Raw genomic sequence first — 23,026 nt, 5'->3', positions numbered from 1 at the left:
GATACCCCCTAACTTGTCTTTGTTGCCTGGAATTCCTTATGCTATTCTAGGTTTGGTCTTGTTCCAAATGAATTTTTGGATTGTTTTCTCAAGGTCTGTGAAGTATGCAGTTGGAATTTCTATTGGGATTGCATCAGACCTATGTAATAGTTTTGGAAGTACGGTCATTTTCACTGTATTGGTTCTTCCTACCTAGGGGCAAGGGATGTCTTTCCATTTCCTGATATCCGCTTTGATCTCTTTTTTTCAGAGAGCTATAGTTTTCAGAGTAAAGATCTTTGATTTCTTTCCTTAGGTTGATTCCTAGGTATTTCATTTTTTGCATGCTATTGTGAAGGGAGTTGTTTCTCTAGTTCCTCTTTCAGTGAGTCTGTGGTTCATGTACAGGAAGGCTATTGATTTTTGTGTGTTGATCTTGTATCCAGTTACTCTACTGAATTTGGTTATTAATTCTAGAAGACTTTTGGTGGAGTTCTTGAAGTCTTCTATATAAAGTACTATGTCTTCTGCAAATAATGACAGTTTAACTTCTTTGTTTCTTATCTTTATTCCTCTTATTTCTTTGTCTTGTCCAGTTACTGTGGCTAATGTTTCCAAAACTATATTGATCAGGAGTGGTAATAGTGGACGTTCTTGTCATGTTCCTGATTTTAGTGTGAAGGATTTAATTTTTTGACCATTTAGCATCATGTTGGCTGATGGTTTTTCATAGATGGCTTTTATCAGGTTGAGATAAATACCATCTATTCCAATTTCCTACAGCGTTTTTATTATGAATGTGCACTGAATTTTGTTGAACACTTTTTCTGCATCTATTGAGATAATCATATCATTTTTGTCCTTAGCTCCATTAATATAGTGTATTACATTTATTGATTTGCATATGTTGAACTATACCTGCATCCCTGGGATGAATCCAGCTTAGTCAGAGTGTATGGCCTATAGTTCTCTCTCTCTCTCTCTCTCTCTCTCTCTCTCTCTCTCTCTCTCTCTTTCTCTTGCACTTGCAAGCTAAATCTCTGGTACTATAGTTCATTTTTTAGGTTGGCTCTTTCTCTGCTTTCAGGTTCAAGGAGATACTTGCTTCCAAGAATGAATTTGGAAGTATTGCTTCCCTTTCAATTTCATTGAATTGTTTAAACAGTAGTGGCAATACTTCTTCTCTAAATATCTTGTAGAACCCAGCAGTGAAGCCATTGGGATCTGGGCTTTTATTCATTGGTAAGCTTTTAATTATGTTTTTAATTTCATTGATTGCTTTTGTGCTGTTTAGAATTTTTAGGTCTTCTTCATTCAGCATTGGTAATTCATACATATCTAGTAATCTTTCCATTTCTGTGTTTTCCATCTTACTGGAGTATAAGTTCTCAAACTAGGTACTGATGATCCTTTGGATTTCTTCTGGGTCTATTGTAATTTCACCCTTTTCATTCTCAATTGCATGGATTTGGGTCTTTCCTTTTTTTTTTTTTTTTTTTGGATAAAGTTGGCTAAATGTTTGTCGAGTTTGTTTATTCTTTTGAAGAACCAACTGTTTGCTTCATTGATTCTTTGTATAGTTTCCTTAGTCTGCATTGTATTGATTTCTGCTTTGATCTTTATACTTTTCTGCCTTGTATGGGCTTTTGGTTTTTCCTGCACTTCTTTTTCTAGAAGCTTGAGGTCCATCATTAGCTTGGTTATTTGAGCTTGCTCTGTTTTTCTGAGTATTCACTGCTATGAATTTCCCTCATAAGACTGCTTTCATTGTGTCCCATAGATTTCATTGTGTTATATTGTCATTGTCATTTAATTGTAGCAACTGTCTGATTTCTTTAATTTCCTCTGTGACCTACTGATTATTCAGAAGGGTGTTGTTCAACTTGCATGTGTTTATGAATTACTTGCGGTTTCTATTGCTATTGATCTCCAATTTCATCGCACTATGGTCTGATAACATATAGGGAATATTATAATATACAGGGAATCAATTTGTTTGCACTTACTTAAACATGTTCTATGAGCAAGTATGTGGTCTATTTGGAATATGACCTGAGTGTAGCTGAAAAGAATATGTATTCTGATTTTGTGGGGTGGAACACTATGCATATTAAGACCATTTGTTCAAGATTTTGATTGTGTTCTAGCATTTTGTTGTTTAGTTTTGGTCTAGTTGATCTATTTATTTGTCACAGCAGGGTATTGAGGTCCCCCACTACTATTGTATTAGTGCTTATTTGATTTTTCATGTCCATTAGTATTTGTCTTATATAGTTGTGTGCCCTAGTATGTGGTGCATATGTATTTATGATTGTCATCTCTTCCACTTGAATTGCTCACTTTATAAGGATATAGTGGCTTTCTTTGTCTCTCTTAATTAGTGTTGGCTTGAAATCCATTTGACTTGCAAAGAGGATAGCTACTCCTTTTTTCTGGGGTTCCTGTCACATGGAGCATTGTTTTGCACCCTTCAACTTTTATTCTATGAGTTACTTTTTGATTAAGTGTGTTTCTTGTATGTAGTATATTGTTGTATCTTGTTTCTTGAACCATTCTGCAAGTCTGTTTCTTTTGATTGGTGAGTCATGACCTTGTCATGACTTTTTCTTTTTGTTGGATGCTCTCTCTCTCTCTTTGCATTTAATTTCTTGCTGTGCCCGATGGATTCATTCTGATGCATTTCCTGGGGTTGTGATCCTCATTGTGTTTTCCTAGGATATTGTTTAAGATTTTTTTGGAGTGCTGATCTTGTATTCATGAAGTTCCTAAGGTGCTCTTTGTCGTGGAAGTATCTTATTTCTCCATCAATTTTGAAATATAGTTTTGCAGGGTACATCAATCTGAGTTGGAGGTTGTTTTTCGTTAGGGTTTGAAATACTTCACTTCAGGCTCTTCTTTTCTTGAGGGTTTGTGTTGAGAAGTCTGCTGTGATTCTGATGGTCTTTTCTTTGTATGTGATTTGTTTCTTTTCTCTAACTGCTTGTAGAATTTTCTTCTGTTGATTTTCTGGAATCTTAACTACTATATGCCTAGGTGTAGATTTTTTTTATCATGGCTAGTTGGAGTCCTACATGTCTCACTTATCTGTATGTCAAGGTCTTTTACCCTGCTTGGGAAGTTTTCTGTCATTACCTCTGTGAACAATTTTTTATGTCATTGGTACTCTCTCTTGGTTTTTTTTTTGTTTTTTTGACTCTGACCAGTCTTATGTTATTCTTCTTTGCATTGTCTAGACACTGCTGGATTGATTTCTCATAGTCCCTTACTATTGTTAAGGTATTATTCTTTTTCTGGTCAGTAATTATAATCCTGCCTTCTGTATCTGAAATTCTTTCCTTACATTGGCTCATTCTGCTGTATAAACTATCAATGGAGTTTTTAATCTCCTGGATACCTGTTTGCATCTGTTTTATGGATTCCACTTTTTTCCTATACTAGGATTCCATCATGTTCCTTGGCTCCTCTATTTTTAAAATCTGTGTCTGCTTTAGAGTTATTAATCACTTCTTGTCCTATGGATGAATTTTTTGTTGTTATCTGATAAATTATTTCTGATTTCATTTTTTCCTAATCCTCTTTCTTTGCCAGTTTAGGGAGTTCAGGTGGTTGAGTATCAGATTGTTCCATCTTGTTGCCCTTTGGGGTTGCCTTAGGTGATCTGATCTGAAAGTCAGATTTTGAGACTTGTTTATGTGTCTTCTCATTTCAACAGATGCGGCCTGTTGCAACTTTGTTGAGGCTACTTTTTACTTTCCCAGCAAGCTACCAAGAGGCCTTTTCTCTGCTGCTCACCAGTGAACCAATTTCTGGGTTCAGAATGGTGGCCTTCTGGATCCCTGATCTGCCTTGTTGTCCCAGCGGGGTTCTGGCTGGGGCCTGTGCACACTTGGGATGGTATCTGGGCATACCTCTGGCTGTGGTCTGCCCCCTGAGTAGCTGTTGTATGGGAAAGCCTATAGTTGTGGGCCTTGCACTTGAGTCACTCCTGTCTGAGTGGGCTTCTGGCTGGAGTCTGCACACACTTACCAATGGTATCTGGGCAGGGCTCTGGCTGTTGCTTTCTTACCTGCATTGCTTTTTTCCAGGTGCACTTTTGGCTGTGGCCTGTGGGCCTAAGCTGCTGGGGTCTGGGCAGGGCCATGGCTGGGACCTGTGCCCACCAGTGCAGCTCTGGTCTAAGTAGGCTTCTTTCTGGGATCTGTGTGCATTTCCTGGATGAATCTGGGTGGGCCTCTGTCTGTTGCTTGTACAGCTGTGTGGCTCTTTTTAGGGCGGGGTCCTGGCTAGGATCTTCAGGCACCTGTGCAGCTCTGGTCCATGCAGGATTCTCACAGGGATCTCTATGCCCAGTTACCTTTTCCCAAGCCTTAAGGCATCCGTTCTCTCTCTCTTCCACCAGTGTCCACTGGATGCTATTATCAGACCTGATTTCCATCGCCATGCTTGACCACCTTGCAAGAAAGTCTTTCTGTGTCACCAAACTTGTTATAATGATCAGCATATTTTTCAGTGGGTAGAAAGATGCTGGACCTCCACAATCCCTTTGAACAGAATAGAGGAGATTGGGACACATACATGGGAGACATCAGGGCCATATATGCACAGAAGATGATTATGTGAAGATACAGCAGGTGTCTGACCACCTGCAAGCCAAGGAGAAGGGCACAGGGAATGCATCCCTGTGAGCAACTCCAACCCAGTATCCTAGCCTCCAGGACTATGACAAAATAAATATTTGGAGTTTCAGTCACTCAGCAAGTAAGTATGATTTAATGGAAGGCCTACAAATCACATGGATATATAGGTATGCATCAATTCCCTTCCCTTTGTTTGGCGAACTTCCCCAATTTCCTTGTTATTGACTTCTAATTTCTTTTTCAGGAAACATACTACATATGAGTTCCAGCCCGCTGGAACCTCTTAAGTTTAATGAGTGTGTTTAGTGGTCTGCCATGAGTTCTGTCCTGGAGGAAGTTCTGTGTGCTCATCAGACACACACTGACCCTGCTATTGTTGAGCGCAGTGCTCCCAGATGTGTGTTCGAACAAGTTATCTCATATTACTCTTCTAGTCTTATATTCCCGTAGTGCTCTTCTGACTAGTGCTCTGCCTGTTATTGAGAGTGCTGTGAATTTATTTGTTAGTTCTCCCTCAACTAAGGACAACAGACTTAGTGGCATGAAAAACAAATATATCTCTTCACAATGCTGGAGATTACCTCAACCAGATGAAAATGCCAGAAAAAAAAAAAAACAGTTTCTTGTGAGGCCTCTATTCCTAGTTTGTTTATGGTCACCTTCTTGTTTTTCCTTCTGCAGTACGGAGGATTATCCCCAGGGTCTCCTGCATGCTAGCCTACCACTGTACCACTGAGCTACAACCACAACACTTTTTTTTTTTTAACTCTGAGCTAGGATAACACTAAATCTCCAAGGCTGCCTTGTAACTTGTGAACCTCCTGCTGGATCACCCTCTCTGGGACAAGAGAGGTGGGCTTCTGTGCTTGGCTGATGCCCACCTTCTTGCTGGGCCTACACGTGGCCTCTTCTCTGTGTGTATCCGGAAAGGGAGGCAAGGAGGGAGGGAGGGAGGGGCTGTGGAGAGAGAGAATTTAAAGAGTAATGGAACAGAGAGAGAAAAAGGTTGACATCTGTGGTCTCCACTTGTTCTAACAAGGACAACAGTTGTATAGAAATTGAGATGCACACTTACATCCCTATTTCACTTTAGTATCTTCCTAAGTCTTATAAATCCAAGGGGAGGAAAATTGGAGGCTAGAAGTTTATCTTTTTAATTTTTTTGAATTTTGCAAATTCATGGTTGTGGAACATAATGATTGCATTCATCATTGGGAGTTGGTACATGTATATAATATACCTTAATTTTTACTTCTTTCTCTCCTCTACTCCCTCCCCCCTCCTATCTCTGGGTCTCTTTCTTATTTGCAAAAGAATTACCTCTCTGTATTCTATTATTTATATTTTCATTTACTCTTTAAATAATTTATTCTTTGGGTCGTGTTTAAACTTTATTTTAATATTAGTATATATTTGTCATACCTATTGATCACATTCATCATAGGTAATTTTTACCCATGCGTAGTATACATTTCTTTTTTTCCTGTTGTCCTCCCCACCTTCAACCTTTCTTCCCCTCCCCAGTTACAAAAGCTGTGTTTCCAATTTTTCCCCTTCCATTCACTTTTTCTTCCTTTTCCATTCATAGAAACCATGAAATAATTAAAGATTTTGGGTCTGATCTATTTCTTTAAAGTCCTCAAGTGCATACATTTTCCTAGAAATGACTCAAATGTATCTTTCTACACCTCAGAATAGTACTATATTGTGTATAAATACAACATTCTCTTTATCCATCCATTGATAGTGCTATAGGCTGTTTCCAAGACTTTTAGCTATTATGAATTCTGCTGCTATAAACATAGGTATGCATGTATCACTGTAATATGATGTCTCAATTTTTTTTCAAAGATGCCTAAAAGCAGAATATCTGGGTCCAATGGAATTTCTATTTTTAGTTTTTTGAGACATCTCCATAATGATTTCCGTACAGATTGTACTAGTTTACATTTCCACCAACAATGCAGAAATATTTATTTTTTTCCCATAGCTTCACCAGAATTTCTGATTATATTATTGAATATAGCCATTCTTCCTGAAACAAGATGGAATCTCAGGGTTGTTTTAACTTTCCCTTCTTTAATAACCAGAGGCAATGAATTTTTCTGCACATAATTATTCACCATTTGTGCTTCTTCTAGGAAGTACAATTTCAGTTGCCCATTTTAAATTTTAATTTCTCATAAGACATATTTATGTTCAAAATTTAAGGAAACTTCAAAAATATCTTAGAACTAATAAAGGAGAGTACTAAAAGCTCACTAGACACAGTCAACACATAAATCTAAATTATATTTTCATGTCATTGTTATGAACTTTGGAAACGTAAATTATTTAAATACCACTTTAAATAGTGTCAGTAAATAACATACTCACATGTAAACGTGAAAAGAACATACATAGAAAAAACTGTGAGGTTTATTACATCACCACTCTTTAATCATTGCGTACCCATGAAATATTTACTTTGTATGGGAATAAACTATGTGATTAGTGAAATTATACTTTGATTATCTACTCATCTCTACCATACACAACATCATTACCAAAAAACTAGAGAGCAGGATGAGTAGACAGCTCACCATTGTCCAGAATCAGAAAGCACATGTGTGCTGCATTTTAATGTCATAAAAGCACCCATGACCAAGAGGCACTGAAGACAGAATGAGCAGCCTGGGTGACGTCTGCCAGCCTCTGTCACCCACAGCATCAGTGCTGCACAGCGGAGTAGCCCTGGTGGGAGGAATGCGCGCTCTGTCTGAGTTCACTAGAGTGGGATCCCAGTCACCAAGGCTTCTCCAGCTGCTGCTGCCACCTCGTGTTTACCCTGCCAGGGACCAGGACCGGTGCTGAGTCCCCAACACGACTCCCTCCCTCAGGGAGACAACCCAGCCCTTTGAGGATGGTTACATCCCGGAGGGGCGGAGATTCTTTACAGGAAGTTGTGCACCTGTCAAATGTGGGTTTGACTACCTTTGCCTGTAGTGCTGTGTGTGGCACCACTAGCAGAATCCTTCAAGGGAGCTGGATTCATGAACTCAGGGCATTTCCTACGATCACCCGAGCCCCAGTACCACACAGAGCAAGGCCGGAACGCAGTGGGCACATGACAGGGGATCCGAAGTTGCTGTCTCACACCGGAGCACCATGGAGCTGCTGGTCCTCTGGAGCAGTGGAAGAACTGCTTCAAAGTGCAAATGGGTTGCAAGTCAGACTGTGATACCCCGTAAGGATGACTGTCATCTTCCTCAGTAAAATACACTCTATGTATATTATCCTCACCTGGGGCCAGGGATATTGCTCAGTGATTCTGCCACCTGCCTCACAAGTGCAAGGACCCAAGTTCAATCCCTGCCACCAATAAGAAGAACAGAGATGTGGAGTGACCCCATTTCTTATGACTTCCCATAACTTCCATAGGAATTTGTACTTCCTGCCACACAGATTTAGATTCTCAACTTGTGGTCCTGTGCTTTTCAAGGTTTTCTGGGCTGAGGATGTAGCTGTGCCTGCCGTGTGCAAGTTCCTGAGTTTGATCCCCGGTACTGACCAAAAAAAAAAAAAAAGGCTTACCTAATTTGCAGTTTAAACTATATAAAATTAAATTAAAATTGTAGCTCCTTGATAACACTAGTCACAGCTCAGTACTGCATGGCAGCATGTGGTGGCTATATCCCATATTGGACAGTGCTTGCTAAATTTTTCATTTTTCAGTGAGTATATTTCCACCAAGAGAAATAACGTGAGTCCTAGTGAACTTTGTGTTCTAGCTCCCCACATGGCACTGTTTTTTCAGTGCTTAGGTGGATCGCTCAAACCCTGGATCTTGTACCTGCTAGACCGATGACACAAGAATGAACTACCCTCTCTGTCCCTCACCTATGGGTCCTGTGGTCCTCCCAGTTTGATACCAGCAGGCACAGGACATTTGTCACAAATCTGTCATGGGTAAGTAACCCTGTTCATTAGAAAAAGGCAGGGATGCTCTTGCATAAAGGACAGAGAAGTGTCAAGGTGATCCACTGGAATATGCTCAGGACCTCTGCCTGCTTTCTATGATAAACGGGCAAGCTTACTATTCATAAGCCTGGAGAGGACTCAGATTCCTGAAGGAGGACTTTTACATCACCATGTGAGCTGTGTCTGGCAATGCATTATAGAAATTTCAAGTTAGATGTTTTTTGTTTTAGAGATAAGCAACATATCCTGAGGTCTTTGTGCTGACTTCATAAACAACAGCCCCTCCTAACCTCAGCCCTAAGGAAATGACAGAATATGCTAATGCCACCAGCCCTCACAGAGCTGGAGCCTGGTTTCCTTTCCAGAAGAAAGAGGAGGATGAACTGAATATGGCTGGATGTGATGAGGCAGGTGTGGAGATCACATTGTCTCTCAGTGCTTCTGCTCCCCTCTGTTCCTAACTCCAAAAGGCCCTTACCTACCTGTACAAAGAGAGATGGCTATTTAAGGTCCTGTCTCAGGCTGAGCAGGTTGGTAGTAAGGACATAGAAAGCATAAGGCTCCAAACTGAGCATGCCGAGGCCAGGTCCAGGAGAGGGTGGGCCATTTCAGTCGCCACCAGGATTTGGGTGATTTTGGCTGCTACCTGGCATTCACACTGGAGGGACATCACTACTGTCATGAAAATGGCAGGTGTGCCCCGGAGCCTGAAGGATGTGGTTGGCATGAAGGAAACTCTGCAGTTACTTCTGTGGGGTGGCTCCTGCCCAGGGCCTTCAAGATATAGAATCAGCTTGCTCCTGTCAAAGGGAGAACATGCATGGCTGAAACTCCTAGGCATGCGAACAGAGAGGCCTGGGTGCTGTGTGGACAGGTCATGAGGATTAACCCAGTTTTTCTTGCTGCACCTCCTATATATCTGCTGTAATAAATAACTAATGGGTCTGCTAGTATTTCAGTGGCACAGGACAATCCAATGACCCATCCTAAGGACAAGTGGAATATAAAGCTCCCCAGTCTAGGAAAGAGGGGAAGCCAAGCTGTGTGTGGATAAGGACTTGTAGTGTCACCATAAGTGGTCACATAATAGATGCTCATCCAAAATCAGCAAATATGATTTGTTAAGGTAAAATTCTCTTTCTTTCTGGGAAGACGTTTTAAGAAAGTAAGATGGGCCTAGAAATTTTCCAGTCTTTACAAGTGTCACCTACTATGTGACAGATATTTCAGATACACAATCAATCTAACTTACATATTATTCTAAAAATTTTAGCAGGATGGGTTCTTGTACTTCACTCATTAGTACTTGCATGTACTTCCCTTCAAAACAACCTCCAATCTTAGCAGGGTGAGAATTTTCTCCTGTCTGGATTTTGGTCAGCCTGCTAACCTGTGAGCTGTTCCTGCAGAGCACACGACTGTCCTTATTTCAACATCAGGACGAGTGCAATTAGGCAGACTGCAAACCAGGATTTCCTTGTGGGGATGGACACAGACCAGAGACAGGAGAAAGAGGGTGTTTTTATTATTTTTATTTTGAAGATCAACAAAAGAGCACCTATCACCTACTCAGAGGACTTCAGGGTTTGAAGGAATTCAGCCCCAGCAAAGTTTTTTCTTTCCTCTACTGTGGTGAGCATGGCTCTGCCTCACCTACAGCTTCTCAGGGAGCTTTGGGGTTTGACAACCCACACAAGCCCATGCACCTGCACATGTTATAGGAACCTTTCTCAGTAACTCATTTCATTAAAAGCCTACAAAAATGTCAAGATGGTCTCAAAATCTATCCCAATTTACCAGGCAGGACAAGGAGTAGATAATGTTCCAGGTCAAACCACTTACCACCCATTTGGGAAAGCTTGAGAGTGTGTTATTTTGCTTCCCAGGCACAAAACTAGGGTCCAGACATCATGGTCCAATGTTGACTCTTATGTCAAAAGTCTGTTGCTATTGGAGGGTTTCCATGGTGAGCAAAGTGACAGGCAGGGCCTTCCACATGCCATGGGTGAGGACAGGTGATTGAGCAGTTCCCTGGGAGTAGAGTGCACCCATTGCCTGCTCATTTTACATTCTTAATTCAGGCTGGGTCAGTGCTTTGAACACAGGAACTTCCTAAACCATGAGAGGTATTTTTTAATTTCTCTAAATACAGAAATAAATTCAGAGACAGAGCTAGGTTCAGGCTGGGAGGAATGGGAACAGGGTGGCCTCCAGATGACCTCATACTGAAAGTCTAGTCCTGCCCTTGTTATTTACCACACAGGAGTCCTGAGAAGTTCCTGAGTCCAGTAGGCCTGTTTCTTCATCTACAAAATGGGTTTCACAAACATTTTTGGTTGTAGGAGTGGTGGGATCTGAGAAATGTATTAAAACATCTGGCAGAATGCTTGACATAGATTGAATATTTGGTGATAAGCAGGCAGTTCTAATATTACCTTAAACCTGGAAGGCCTCTCACTTTTCCTGGAAAATTTGAGTGTGTGTTTCTCAAGGAAGCTGCAGCTCAATCTGAAAATGAATAGAGAATCAGCCAAAAATGCTACTTAGTAAATATTCCCCCAATATGTTCTCTCCAATAGGATGTATTATTTGATTCAATGTTGTGGTCTGGCCCTGCTGGAACCAACTAATTCAAAGCTCCTGAATTTGGGTGAAGAATCACATTCCTCTCCCTGTCAGCTGCTCTTCCACTGGAACAACTATTTTCAACCATATCAGCTTCACCAAAAGTCTGTGTTTGGGACTCATGATGTCTCCATGACAATGGGGCCTAAAACCCTGCCAATTCTAATGACAAGGTCAGCTCATTGCTGATGCAGTTACATGAATATTCAAGCAAAATTACATACCCTAACAACACTAGCAGCAACTTCCTTCAGAAAGGAATAATTGAAACCTGGCCCAGACTGAGCCCTTGTGTAACACAATGGAAGCCTATCACAAAGTCCAAGAAGAGTCTCTGGGGGGAGAACCTCTTGTTTAGGTAGTTATCTGGCCATTTGTGAAACTGGGTGAATCCACTGGCCAGATACTGATGACCATCTTTTAAGAATGTTGAGGCAAACTGGACTCAGGAGGAGAAGTTGTTCACAGGAAAGCAGTCAACTGGGCACTGTAAGACCTTGGAAATTGGACACTCCCATCAGAGAAGAAAGCACCTCGGCAAGCACTTTAGGTCCTCACTTCCCCTGAGAGTCAACCTTATCTCTCAGAATATCCTTCCAGGTGCTGGGGATAAGTCCCTTGGTTCCTTCCCTGGGTAGGACCAGGGATGAGAATCAGTGTCCCATGTGAAGATTCTTCTCAGCTTCATCAACCATCTAAAAAGTTTGCACAGAGGAGTCTTCTATTCTCTCAAGCTCTTATCTCTGGCCCAAGACACCTCATCTGAGGGTCTGGCCCTGGCCACATTGCAGCTGCATTAAAATCAACTCCTGAGCCGGGCGTGGTGGCGCACACCTGTAATCCCAGCACTCGGGAGGCTGAGGCAGGAGGATCACTATCAAAAAAAAAAAAAAATCAACTCCTGCAGTTATCCCAAGCCCCAAACTACCCTGGCTCAGCACTCACAAGTGGCTGCTGTCTTACACTCTCAGTGCTCTTTTTCATGCCCTTTAGGTCCTGGTGGACATCTTTCTGTCTCCCGACATTGGTGGTTCTCCTGAACTGCACCGTCCTATGAGTAACTTGGATCCTGCTCAGTCTGGTTTACTCACATCTCCACCACAGACACAGGGCCTCCCAAAGGACACAGCTACAATGAATTTGAGGGTCAATATCCCTGTGAGCAGATTATATTGTTAAATCACATTACATTTCTCTAGTATAATTGAAGAAACCAAGCAAATTCATGTATACATACATTTTTAATAGTGTAGATTAAAAAAGAAAAGGAAATAAGAAGCCGAGACTTGATTTTTGTCCTCATATTTTTCTCTGGATTCCATCTAACTTGATGTAAATTTTTTATACGTTTCTAAGGAAATTCTTGTTCAAATTCAATGGTATCTTTTTCAATATCACAAATAAAATGAAAGGTTTCCCTGTTGATTTTACAAAAAACAAAGACTTATACATTTCAACGGAAGAGCAAAATTCCTGTGATTAATATCACACAAAATCAGTTTCACATTGGGAATCACAATCAAGCATCAATACTAGAAAAGTAAAAAGATGTGTGATTAGTATCTTTCTTCAAATAAGATGTGCAAGCTGTCAATCTTGCAAAAAAAAGGAGCAAGACTTCAACAAGTCATGAAGAAAACACGTGCTTTTACAAAGAACTCAAATAGAACAGACATCAAGATGCTATGTATGATATTTCCCCCATCTTCTTCTGGCTCTGCACTACTTAGAAGACTTACTGCTCTCCACAAATACAAATGGAGAATTGGCCTCATCCCACATAAGGTCAGAGCTAAGCTAGTGATGTTGCTGTGGAACACTCCTTGTCCCTACCATTCACATCACAGTGCCTCCTCAATGGCACTTAACTAATTTACGGAAGCCTTTAGCTCCTCTCTCAAGGCCTGTTCAAACAGAATTGGGCAGGACCTGGGATGGATCTTATTAACCTTGGCCAAATGCTCCAGAACTTTCATCTTGCTAGTTTCAGCCTTGGCCCTTGGACCCCACAGAAACTCATAGCGAGCAGGATCACTATTGGGCACCTGCCGATATTCCAGGTACTGTTCCTGTACCAAATCCTCAGTGACAAATTTCCACCGGACCTCATTAAGAAAGTTCTTCCTTTTTGGTAACATTGTCCTCATTCTCAGGACTTTCCCTATGTCTTCCTCACTGACACAGTTGCCCTTTACAAAGATGACAGTCAAGATCACTATCAGGAGATCGATTTTGGGAATAATCTGGTCACCACCTATTATCCCTTTATAAGTGAGGCCCAAGACAGGGACAAGGTCATATGTGTGGCTAGGGGAATTCCCTTGCCTCACATCAATGCCAAAGCCAAAACACATGCACTCACAGACTCTTTTGAAGATCAGAGGGAAATGCTCATGATAATTGTGGTCCACAATGTGCAACATTTCTGCCTTGGTGACTAGCTCTTTCTTTTGATACTTCAGGAGCAAAAACTCCACCAATTTAGCTGTCTTGTCATCTATGAACACACGTCGCAGAATCTGAGGGACTAGCATATGCTGTGAAGTGCATGGATCCTCCTCTTCTTCACTGCTGAAGCTCTGGCTGGATTGGCTGCTTTGACTGAAGTCCATAGTGGTGGCAGAGAACAGACAGTCCTGAGTATTCTGGAGACAACTTCGTGTCACAGCCCGAAGCACTTCACTTCTTTAATCAGGATTTGAGTATGAGTAAGAAGAGGCAGAGGAAGCTGTGGCTACTACTTGCTCCACTTAAGGTTTGAGAACCTACACCTCTACAAGGCAATGCGCTCCCCTTTGGTCAGGACAGCCTCCTCGTGGCTTGCTTCACTGTGTCCTCTGACTATGAAGATGTTCTTGGGGACAGTAAGAACTTGGTGATGAGGATTCTGATGCCTGGAGGAGAGAGGGATACTGTGAGTATACTCAAGTAAAAACAGCACTCTTGTCAGCTCCCACAAAAGCCTGATTTCAAGTCTTCTCTTTAAGAGGTGCTCTAGGGCCTCACAGGGTCCTGTCATTTTGGACAGTCTGTCCCTAAGAACCTGGGAGAGGAAATGAGACTGCTCCTCAGGTTATAGCTGAACCACAGACCATAAGCTTCTAGGGAGGACAGTATGGCAAGTGGAGCCTGGGCACAAGGAGTTGCCTTTGTTCTTGGGTAGGTAAAGCCCTAGGTATACGTCAGGGCATGCACTCTCCTTGACTCCTGACACTGCCTGGGCCTCCTCTGTTGTGTGACCTGTCGATGCTGCCTCAGACTCAGACCTAAACTGCCTTCTTTCTGGATCTCCTGTAAGAGGCACGGATTGGCCTCTTAAAGTTGTCACCTCCCTGAGTCCTCACACCTGCAACTATTTAGAATTCAGTCACCCTCACTGGGAACTCCAGGCTGGTAGTAGGGGAAGCCAGGTTCTGTAGGGTCGTCTTTATTATGGATGTGGATTACCTTCATACATTCAGTGCTGGAAAATGATGATGTGATGAGCAGCAGCAATTCAGCCACTCCAGTACTCAGAAGCCATACTCTGGAAAAATCATTCCTTGGGGAGATAAATAAAAGGAAAAAAGAGAAGTGTATCCCCGGGAATCCAGAAGGGTCTTACAGGAAAATTAAAAATTTCAGAGAAATTGAAGAGACAGGTAAGAATGCAGAGAATGGAAAAAACAGTGTACAGTTTCTCCTTGGCTTCTGTCTCATGGGGAAGGAGAATGAATCTGGAGAACTAAAGTGAAACCTGAGAACTCCAAGAGATCCCAAGGAGAAAATGCAGTGGTTCCGTGGACTGGCAGTTGCTATGATCTTCAGGGACAGTGTGGAGTTGTACTTCCACAGAATCCTTACAACTGGTGAATGACCCCTGACCAGGTGCCTGCCACTTCCCTGGACAGTGCCTGAGCTTGGGTTCCATTCTGGGAAGGGGTTGAGTATTTGAACTTGGGACTCAGAATAGCCACGGGAAAGTTTCACTTCAGGGTTCCCAGAATTACCCTACCACAATGACTGGATGAGAGACCGATTCAGAAAACAGACCTGGACAGGTGAGGGTAAGCTGGAAAAAGAACATATGGGGAGTTTGAACTCATCTGGGAAAGGCACAGTCCCTACTTCTATTGGCCAGGAAACAGGCCCAACCTGAATTGCTCTAGATTTGAAAGTCTTGATATTAGTTATTGAAACCTCTGCCCTTTTTCCTGTATCCATCATGGATCTGGGATCTGGCTGCCTTTCTTATCTACCATTGTGAACAGGAACGCGTCTTGACTTGGACACAGTCACAGCCTGGGCAAAACAAAGGGGCCTCAGAAAAAAAAATCAAGAATTTCTAAACTCAAAAATTCTGGATCCTGGATGGAAACTATTCTTTCAAAATTAAAAGAAATTTTTTTTTATTTTTTCCTTATCATTTTCTTACCTCTTATTTTCCCCTTCTTTATCCTTTTAACTCTTCCTTACTTTTTTCTCCATATAATTTCTTTTCTTTTCTCCTTTTATTCTGTTATCTTCAAGTTCTCATCAGTATTTTCAGTTATCTTTACCTAATTCTATAAACATCCTTTTAGTCCTTAGTAGGATCCCTTGTCCAACTTCTCTTGCCTCCTTCTCATATTTTATAGTTTAAGCTTTCATATTTTTCTTTTTTCATTCCAAATTTCCAGCACCCTGCATCTTTAATAGTGAACCATTAAGCTTTGATATTAATATTGATATAGTTAACTCTATACAATTATTGCTGAGTTTTTTCTACCATTGCCAGATCTGTAACTGTTGCATTTAGTACATATTAGCAGCATGCAAATAGAATCTGAGTTGTTTTAATATGTGTTCTATAATTGTGGATTTCTATTCTGTGGTTAAAGGTGGTACCTAATTGCTTATAATTGATTGTTAATATAAAATTTCTTTTGGATGATGTTGCTGTACATGACATCCTTGTCATTACTAGGGTCACATAATTATTGCCATTAAAGGGGTTCCTCTGTATGCCAATACCTAGATTACCTTTGTGACATTAACAATACTGGGGTATATTCCCAGAGAACTTAGTTTTGGGCCATTTACACTGCATCTTCCCCTCTCAAATTAACAGAGGCGATCAGATAGATCTTAGGGCAAAGGCAAAGGATTATAATTACCTATACCCAAAGTACATCACTGAAAGAAGACTAATTAAACAGATAGCATAAAAGTATTTCCACTATAAGTGTCACAAACTTTAGCACAAAAGAAACAATCAAACAAACAATAGAAACATGAGAAGACAGGCAACATAATGACTTCCCAAACTCCCAACTCCCCCCAAACAAATTTAGAAGGCAACAAGGGGAGAATAGCATAAGCCACACTCCCAAACTACACAGAAGGATAACAGCATTTTAGAAAACATATCAAAGACATGTATTGTGGGATCACAGAAGGGTTACTAAACAGGCAATGGAAGTAATAACCAAAATGATCAAGAAGCTTTCAAAAGACATTAATAAGAAGCTGTGTAAGCAAAACTAAATGATACAAAAAATAAATGAACACTTTAGTAAATAGATTCCATCAAACAGTTTCAATCACAAATCTTAGAGATTAAAAATTATGTTGGACTTATGGACAGCACAAGTGAACAATGTGAGTACAGAATTTCAAAATTAGAAGGCAGGAATGTTTTCAAGATCAATGACTAAAATTCACTTTAAAAGCAACAGGAGAACATGAAAAATGGACCCAAATGGTGTTAGATGATGCAAAGAAGACAAATCTCAGAGTAATTGGAATAATTGAAAAATTTGAAGATAGCACAAATTGCATAAAATAGTCTTTTTACAGAAATAATAGCAGAAAACTTGACAACATAAGGAAAGAAATAAATGTACAAATGAGTGAGACATACAACTCCAAACAACCATGACCAAAAGAGAACCTCTCCAAGTCACACTGTTGTCAAAATACCAGAAGTCTGACACAGGGACAAAATCTTAACAGCAGTTAGAGAAAAGCAACAAATCATGTCTAAAGGTAAACCCATTAGAATAACTGCAGACTTCTCAACACAAACTTGAAAGGGCATACGAGCTTGGAGTGAAGTGTTTTCAGCCTGAAAAGGTAGCAAATTCAAACCCTGACTTACATATTCTCCAAAACTATCATTCAAAATTGGTCAGAATTAAGTTACTTCCACGAAAAGGAGCTCATCAAGAAATTTGTGATCCCAAAACCAGAATTATAAAAAAATTCTCAAGGGTATCCTAGAAAGAAACAATGAAGCCAACAATGCAAATAAGTAAAACAAAATGAATGTGCCTTGCAGGATAAGCATCAAATCAGATAGAAAAAAAATAAGGAAGTCAGCAATAGGAAAATAACACAATGCCAGTCAATATTTTTTGGGGGGAATAACTCTCAAATATTCAATTACAAGACAAAAACTGGCAGAATGGATCAAGAAACAAACCTCAACAATAAGCAGTATACAAGAAACATATTTACAAAAAAATCACAGATTAGAGATCAATTGATGGAAAACAACATTTCATGCAACAACAACCTGGAAAAAAGCAGGAATAGCCATCCTAATTTCAAACAAAGTGGTTTTTAAGCCAAAACTGATCAGAAGAGACAAAGAACCCTACATATTGGTTAAAGTAACAATCCAAAGGGGAGAGATAACAATTATAAACAGGAAAGCATCAAACACTGGCACACTCAACTTCATAAAACAAACATTAATGGACCTAAAAAATCAGATAAACACCAATGCAAATATAATCAGGAAACCCTATACCCCACTATCACAAATAGATCTTCTAGACAAAAAAAAATCAACAGAAAAATATCAGAGTTGAACAAACTTTAAAAAATGGACTTGATAGATATCTACAAAGTGCTCCACCCAGCAACAACAAAATACACATAATTCTCAGCAACATATGGGACTTTCTCCAACATGAATTCTATGCTATCTGATTAAATATGCTTCTGTGGGCTGGGGATTTAGTTCAGTGGTTCTGCCACCTGTCTCACAAGCACAAGATCCCAAGTTCAATCCCTAATACAAAAAAAAAGCACAACTAAATGCAAACAAATCAGAATTATTCCATGCATATATCATATCATAATGCTATGAAACTAGAGCTCAATGGCAAAAGAAACCACAGAAAAGTTGAAACAAAAGGAAATTAAACAATATCCTCTTGAAAAATCAGTGGCTCACAGAAAAAATTAGGAAATTTCTAGTAATGCAAATACAGCATATTGGAAACTATGGGACACATGAAAGCTGTCAAAAGAAGGAAATTTATAGCATTGAATGCCTGGATCAGAAAAATAGCATGAGTTCAAATAAATAACCTAACAGTGCACCAGAAGTTTCTAGAAAAATAAGAATGCTAACACAAGGAAGGATATTATGAAGATCAGAACAGAAATTAATGAAATTGAGACAAAAAATACAAAGAATCAATGAATTGAAGAATTAGTTCTTTTAATAAATAAAGAAAATTGACAAACTCCTAGCCAATCTTACCAAAACAAGGAAAGAAAAGACCCAAATCTGAACAATTACATTTCTGAAATGAAAAAGGCAAAATCACAATGGACTTTGTCAAAATCCTGAAGATCACTGGTACTACTTTAAGAACCTGTACTCTAATGAAATGGAGAAGTCTGAAGAATATATAAATTCTTAGATTAAATAAGAACTACCAATGCTGAACCAGGCAGATATAAAGTTTTGAATAATCCACTATCACTCAATGAAATGAAATTAAAGAATTTATTTAAAAACCTACCAGTTAAGAAAACCAAGGTCCTGATAGATTTATTGCCAAATTCCACAATAAATTTAGCACAGCTCTAATGCCCATACTCTTCAAACTCTTTACTAAAATCGAAAGGGAGGAAGTGCCCCTCATGTCATTTTTGACAGCAAGCTTTATCCTGATCCCAAAACCAGAAAAGGATCCAACCAAAAAAGACATCTACAGGCTAATCTCTTTAATGAATATAGGTGCAAGAACATATTGGCAAAGAAAATACACCAAATCACCAAAAAGATGATAAATCATGACCAAGTAGAATTCATTCCAGGGATGCATAGATGGTGTTGCTTCTGCAGTACATACAACAGGGATGCAAGGATGAGTCAGTATGTACAAATCAAAAAACAATATACTGCATAAACAGAAGCAAGGACAAAAAGCACACGATTATCTCAATAGATTTAGAAAAAAATTGACAAAATTCAAAATCAATTCATGATAAAAATCCCAAAGAAAGTAGGTATAGAAGAACCTTACTTGAATCTGATAAAAGCCATCTATCAGAAGCCAATGGCCAATTTCATATTAAATGTGGAGAAGTCGAAAGCTTTTACTCTAAAATCAAGAACAAGGATGTCTGTTATCACCACTCCTGTTCAATATTATTCTGAAAATATTTTTCCAGAGCAATCAGGCAAGAGAAAGAAATTAAGGGGATATATACAAAGGAATAATTAAATTACCATTTTTGCAGATGACATGATCCTCAACATAGAATACTTCAAAAACTCCACAAATGCTCCTAGAATTAACAATCAAATTCATTAACATAGCAGGCTACAGAGTCATCACTCAAAATTCAATAGCATTCCTCAGGAATTAACATAACCAAGAAATGAAAGACCCCTATGGTGAAAACTCAAGTACTTTGAAAAAGGATATAGATGAGAATATCAGAAAATGAAAAGATACCCCTGCTCCTCAATAGGCACAAACAATATAGTCAAAATAACCATAATTCTAGAACAGTTATACAGATTTAATGTAATCCCCAGTCAAAATACCAATAGCATTCCTCATAACTAGAGAGAACAATCCTAAAATTCATATGGAACCAGAAGAGACTTAGAACAGCCAAAGCAATCCTGGGCTTATGAGAACAAGGCAGGAGGTATCACCATCCCAGACTTCAAGTTATGCTACAAAGCCACAGTGATAAAAACAATATGGTATTCATAAAAAAACATACTTGTGGATTAAGGAAACAGAATAGTGTACTGAAACAACTCCAGGCCTATTCAGCTACCTTATATCGACAAAAGCGGGTGGCAAATACTTTTGCTTAAGGAAAGAGAGCCTCATTTAAAAAATGGTGCTAGGAAAACTGGCTATCAATATACTTAAGATTGAACCTAGATCCATATCTCTCAGGATACAATAAACTAAAATGAGAATGAATGAAAGATCTAAATTATTAAAAGAGAAATAATCTTCTGAAAGACAATATTGGTAAAACTCTAGAAGACATAGGCATAGGAAAGGCCTTTATGAACTTAACCCCAGCTGCATCAGAAATAATACCAAAACTCAACAAATGGAATTATATCAAAAAGCTTCTGCACAACAAAGGAAACACCCAAAAGAGTGAACAGACACCCTACAGAGTGGGAACATTTTTAACATCTACTCTTCAAAGGACAAATATCTAGAATATGTAAAGAACTAAAAAATTAGACCCCCAAAATTAAAATACCCAATTCAAGAAATAAGGTAAATGACACTTCTCAGATGAAGAATTACAAATGGCCAATAAATTTATGAAACAATGTTGCACATTTCTTTCCATTCAAGAAATGCAAATGAAAACAACACTGAGATTTCATGTCACTCCACAAGTGTCTATCTTCAAAAAAATCAAATATAGCAAATGTTGGCAAGCCTGCATGGAAAAGCGAGCCTTCCTTCACTGTTGCTGGGAATGTGATTTGGTACAACCACTATGGAAATCAGTGTAGGGATTATTACTGCTTCTCAGCCTTTGGCTAAGATCAAGTAGAGATCATTTAGAAAACTAACACTGGAAATTTGATTCAACTGAAATATTTTGCTTCTGGGTAACTTCAGGAGAGATTAATGACTTATCAGAGTGATACACGCATGCCCATGTTTATAGCAACACAATTCAAAACAACTAAAACTAGGAAGCAGCCTATACGTCCAACAGATGGACTGATCTATGCACAGTAGGCTACTACTCTGCCATAAAAATGATGAACTTGAATCTTTTGTAGGAAAATGAATGCACCTTGAAACCATACTATGAAGTGAACTAAATAGGACAGGATCCAAAGTATAAATATCACATGGGATCTCTTATATATGAGACACAAAATATAAATAGAGAGCAAAGCAAAATGCACATAATAGTAAATACTGAGATAGGCTTTTAGCATTTGGGGAGGGTGCCCAATGAAGAGAGAGTGCGGGGCTGGGGATTTAGCTCAGAGGGGCTGCCGCCTGCCTTGTAAATGCAATGACCAGAGTTTGATCCCCAGTACAAAAAAGAAAAAAAGAAAAGAAGCAAGAAAAAAAGAAGAGAGAGTTTGGAAAGAGCAGAGGGGCATAAAATTAAAAAGTGGGAACGAAGGGAAAGGAATAAATATGAGAAAAGGAAAAAATGGAATAAAGTCTTTATAAATAGGGGGAGGTGGAGGGGGTGAAAAGAGGGCAGGGGAATGGGGAAAAAAATAACCAAGATATATCATGTAAAGGTATGAATTTCCAATGATGAATGTCATCATATTGCAATCTAAAATGTACCAATAAAAATAATGAATTTTAAAAATCCAGAAAAAAGGGGAAACTGTGAAGTTGGCACATGTACAAATTACCTATGAAGAATGTAACCATTATGTACTCCAAACGTTAATGCATAAATACGCATGCATATTTTTTCAAGACATACAGAGGGCAAGGGAGAACATGAAAAAGGGATAAAAATGAACATGTGTCATGCATTTGTACCTACTCTTCATGATGGATGTAATCATTATGCATAATAAACATGTACTAATAAGAAGAAAATAACTTTAGTGCTCACCCAGGTTTCTCACCTTGATTCCCAGCAGATCTCACCTGCTGCCTTTGCTGACAGGACGGGTCTCCTCCTCTGACCTGGTGAAGATCCTCACAGCAAGGCGGTCCTGCCTGAAACCAGGGAGACAAAAATGCAGCAAATCTGCACACCTCTGTATGGGTTTCCCCAGACTGACTGAGGAGTAGGATCCAGAAGCCCTCCCTTGTGTGGTGCTGGCCCAGGTGTTCACATTTACTTGATGCTGACCTGTGGGTGCATCTGGCAAATCAAGCCCACTATCTCCCTAGGACAGCAGAGGCGGAAGGATGGGGCACAGTGACTCTTGTACACAGTCCCGCCTGAGGCCACCCCAGCCTGTCAGCAGGGCCAGGCTTCCCATGTCTTGGATCTGTTGATTTGAGCCCACACTGCTCACACCAAGACCCCTTCCTCCCTAACACCAAGAGCCGGGAGCAAAGGTGCACTGCATCCCCAGAAGCTCATGTCTGGGTGGAGGTCACCCTCTGCTCTAGTGACCAATGTCCATGTAATTGTCCCCTTGAGTCTTGGAAGTAGCTCTACCCGTCTGTGAAACTGAGTCTCCTTCCTCAGACTCTACCGGGGAATGCAGGACTCCACTCATCTGTTATGTGTCCTGGGCCCTGCGGTTCAGCCTCGTCTCGCATCCTGACAGGTCCAGAGCCACAGCAAAGGTACTGCATCCCCAGAAGCTCATGTCTGGGTGGAGGTCACCCTCTGCTCTAGTGACCAATGTCCATGTAATTGTCCCCTTGAGTCTTGGAAGTAGCTCTACCCGTCTGTGAAACTGAGTCTCCTTCCTCAGAGACTACCGGGGAATGCAGGACTCCACTCATCTGTTATGTGTCCTGGGCCCTGCGGTTCAGCCTCGTCTCGCATCCTGACAGGTCCAGAGCCAGGGTCTCCCATTCCCCTCAGGTCTTGCTCTTTCCTCAGAGACCCTAGGGTCCCTCAGACCCTGT

At 40.1% G+C, this 23,026-nt stretch overlaps 1 protein-coding gene across 8 annotated transcripts in view; it reads right to left on the bottom strand.

Moving 5' to 3' along the window:
• Positions 1-12,833: 12,833 nt before the first annotated feature.
• LOC104861631 (melanoma-associated antigen 10-like) overlaps positions 12,834-23,026 on the bottom strand; it is an 18,290-nt gene continuing 8,097 nt past the window's right edge. For 3 of the 8 annotated variants that reach the window (XR_004515833.1, XM_010623116.1, XM_010623111.1), the window contains exons 2-4: positions 22,063-22,156; positions 14,649-14,742; positions 12,834-14,095 (exon numbers count right to left, since the gene is read on the bottom strand). Coding sequence is in view for 7 of the 8 variants with exons in the window: in XM_010623116.1 (XP_010621418.1) it covers positions 13,070-13,813 (744 nt within the window). In the remaining variant the exon portion in view is untranslated. Of the gene's footprint in view, positions 14,096-14,648; positions 14,743-22,049; positions 22,157-23,026 lie in introns of all 8 variants that reach the window. The other 5 variants (XM_010623119.2, XM_010623115.1, XM_010623112.1 and 2 more) reach the window with 4 other exon arrangements.

This window comes from Fukomys damarensis, unplaced genomic scaffold (genome assembly GCF_012274545.1).
Source record: "Fukomys damarensis isolate Sample0158 unplaced genomic scaffold, DMR_v1.0_HiC HiC_scaffold_39, whole genome shotgun sequence".
Classification (NCBI taxonomy): Eukaryota; Metazoa; Chordata; class Mammalia; order Rodentia; family Bathyergidae; genus Fukomys; species Fukomys damarensis.
Note: the sequence above shows the minus strand (reverse complement) of the source record. Positions and strands in the feature narration are given on the sequence as shown.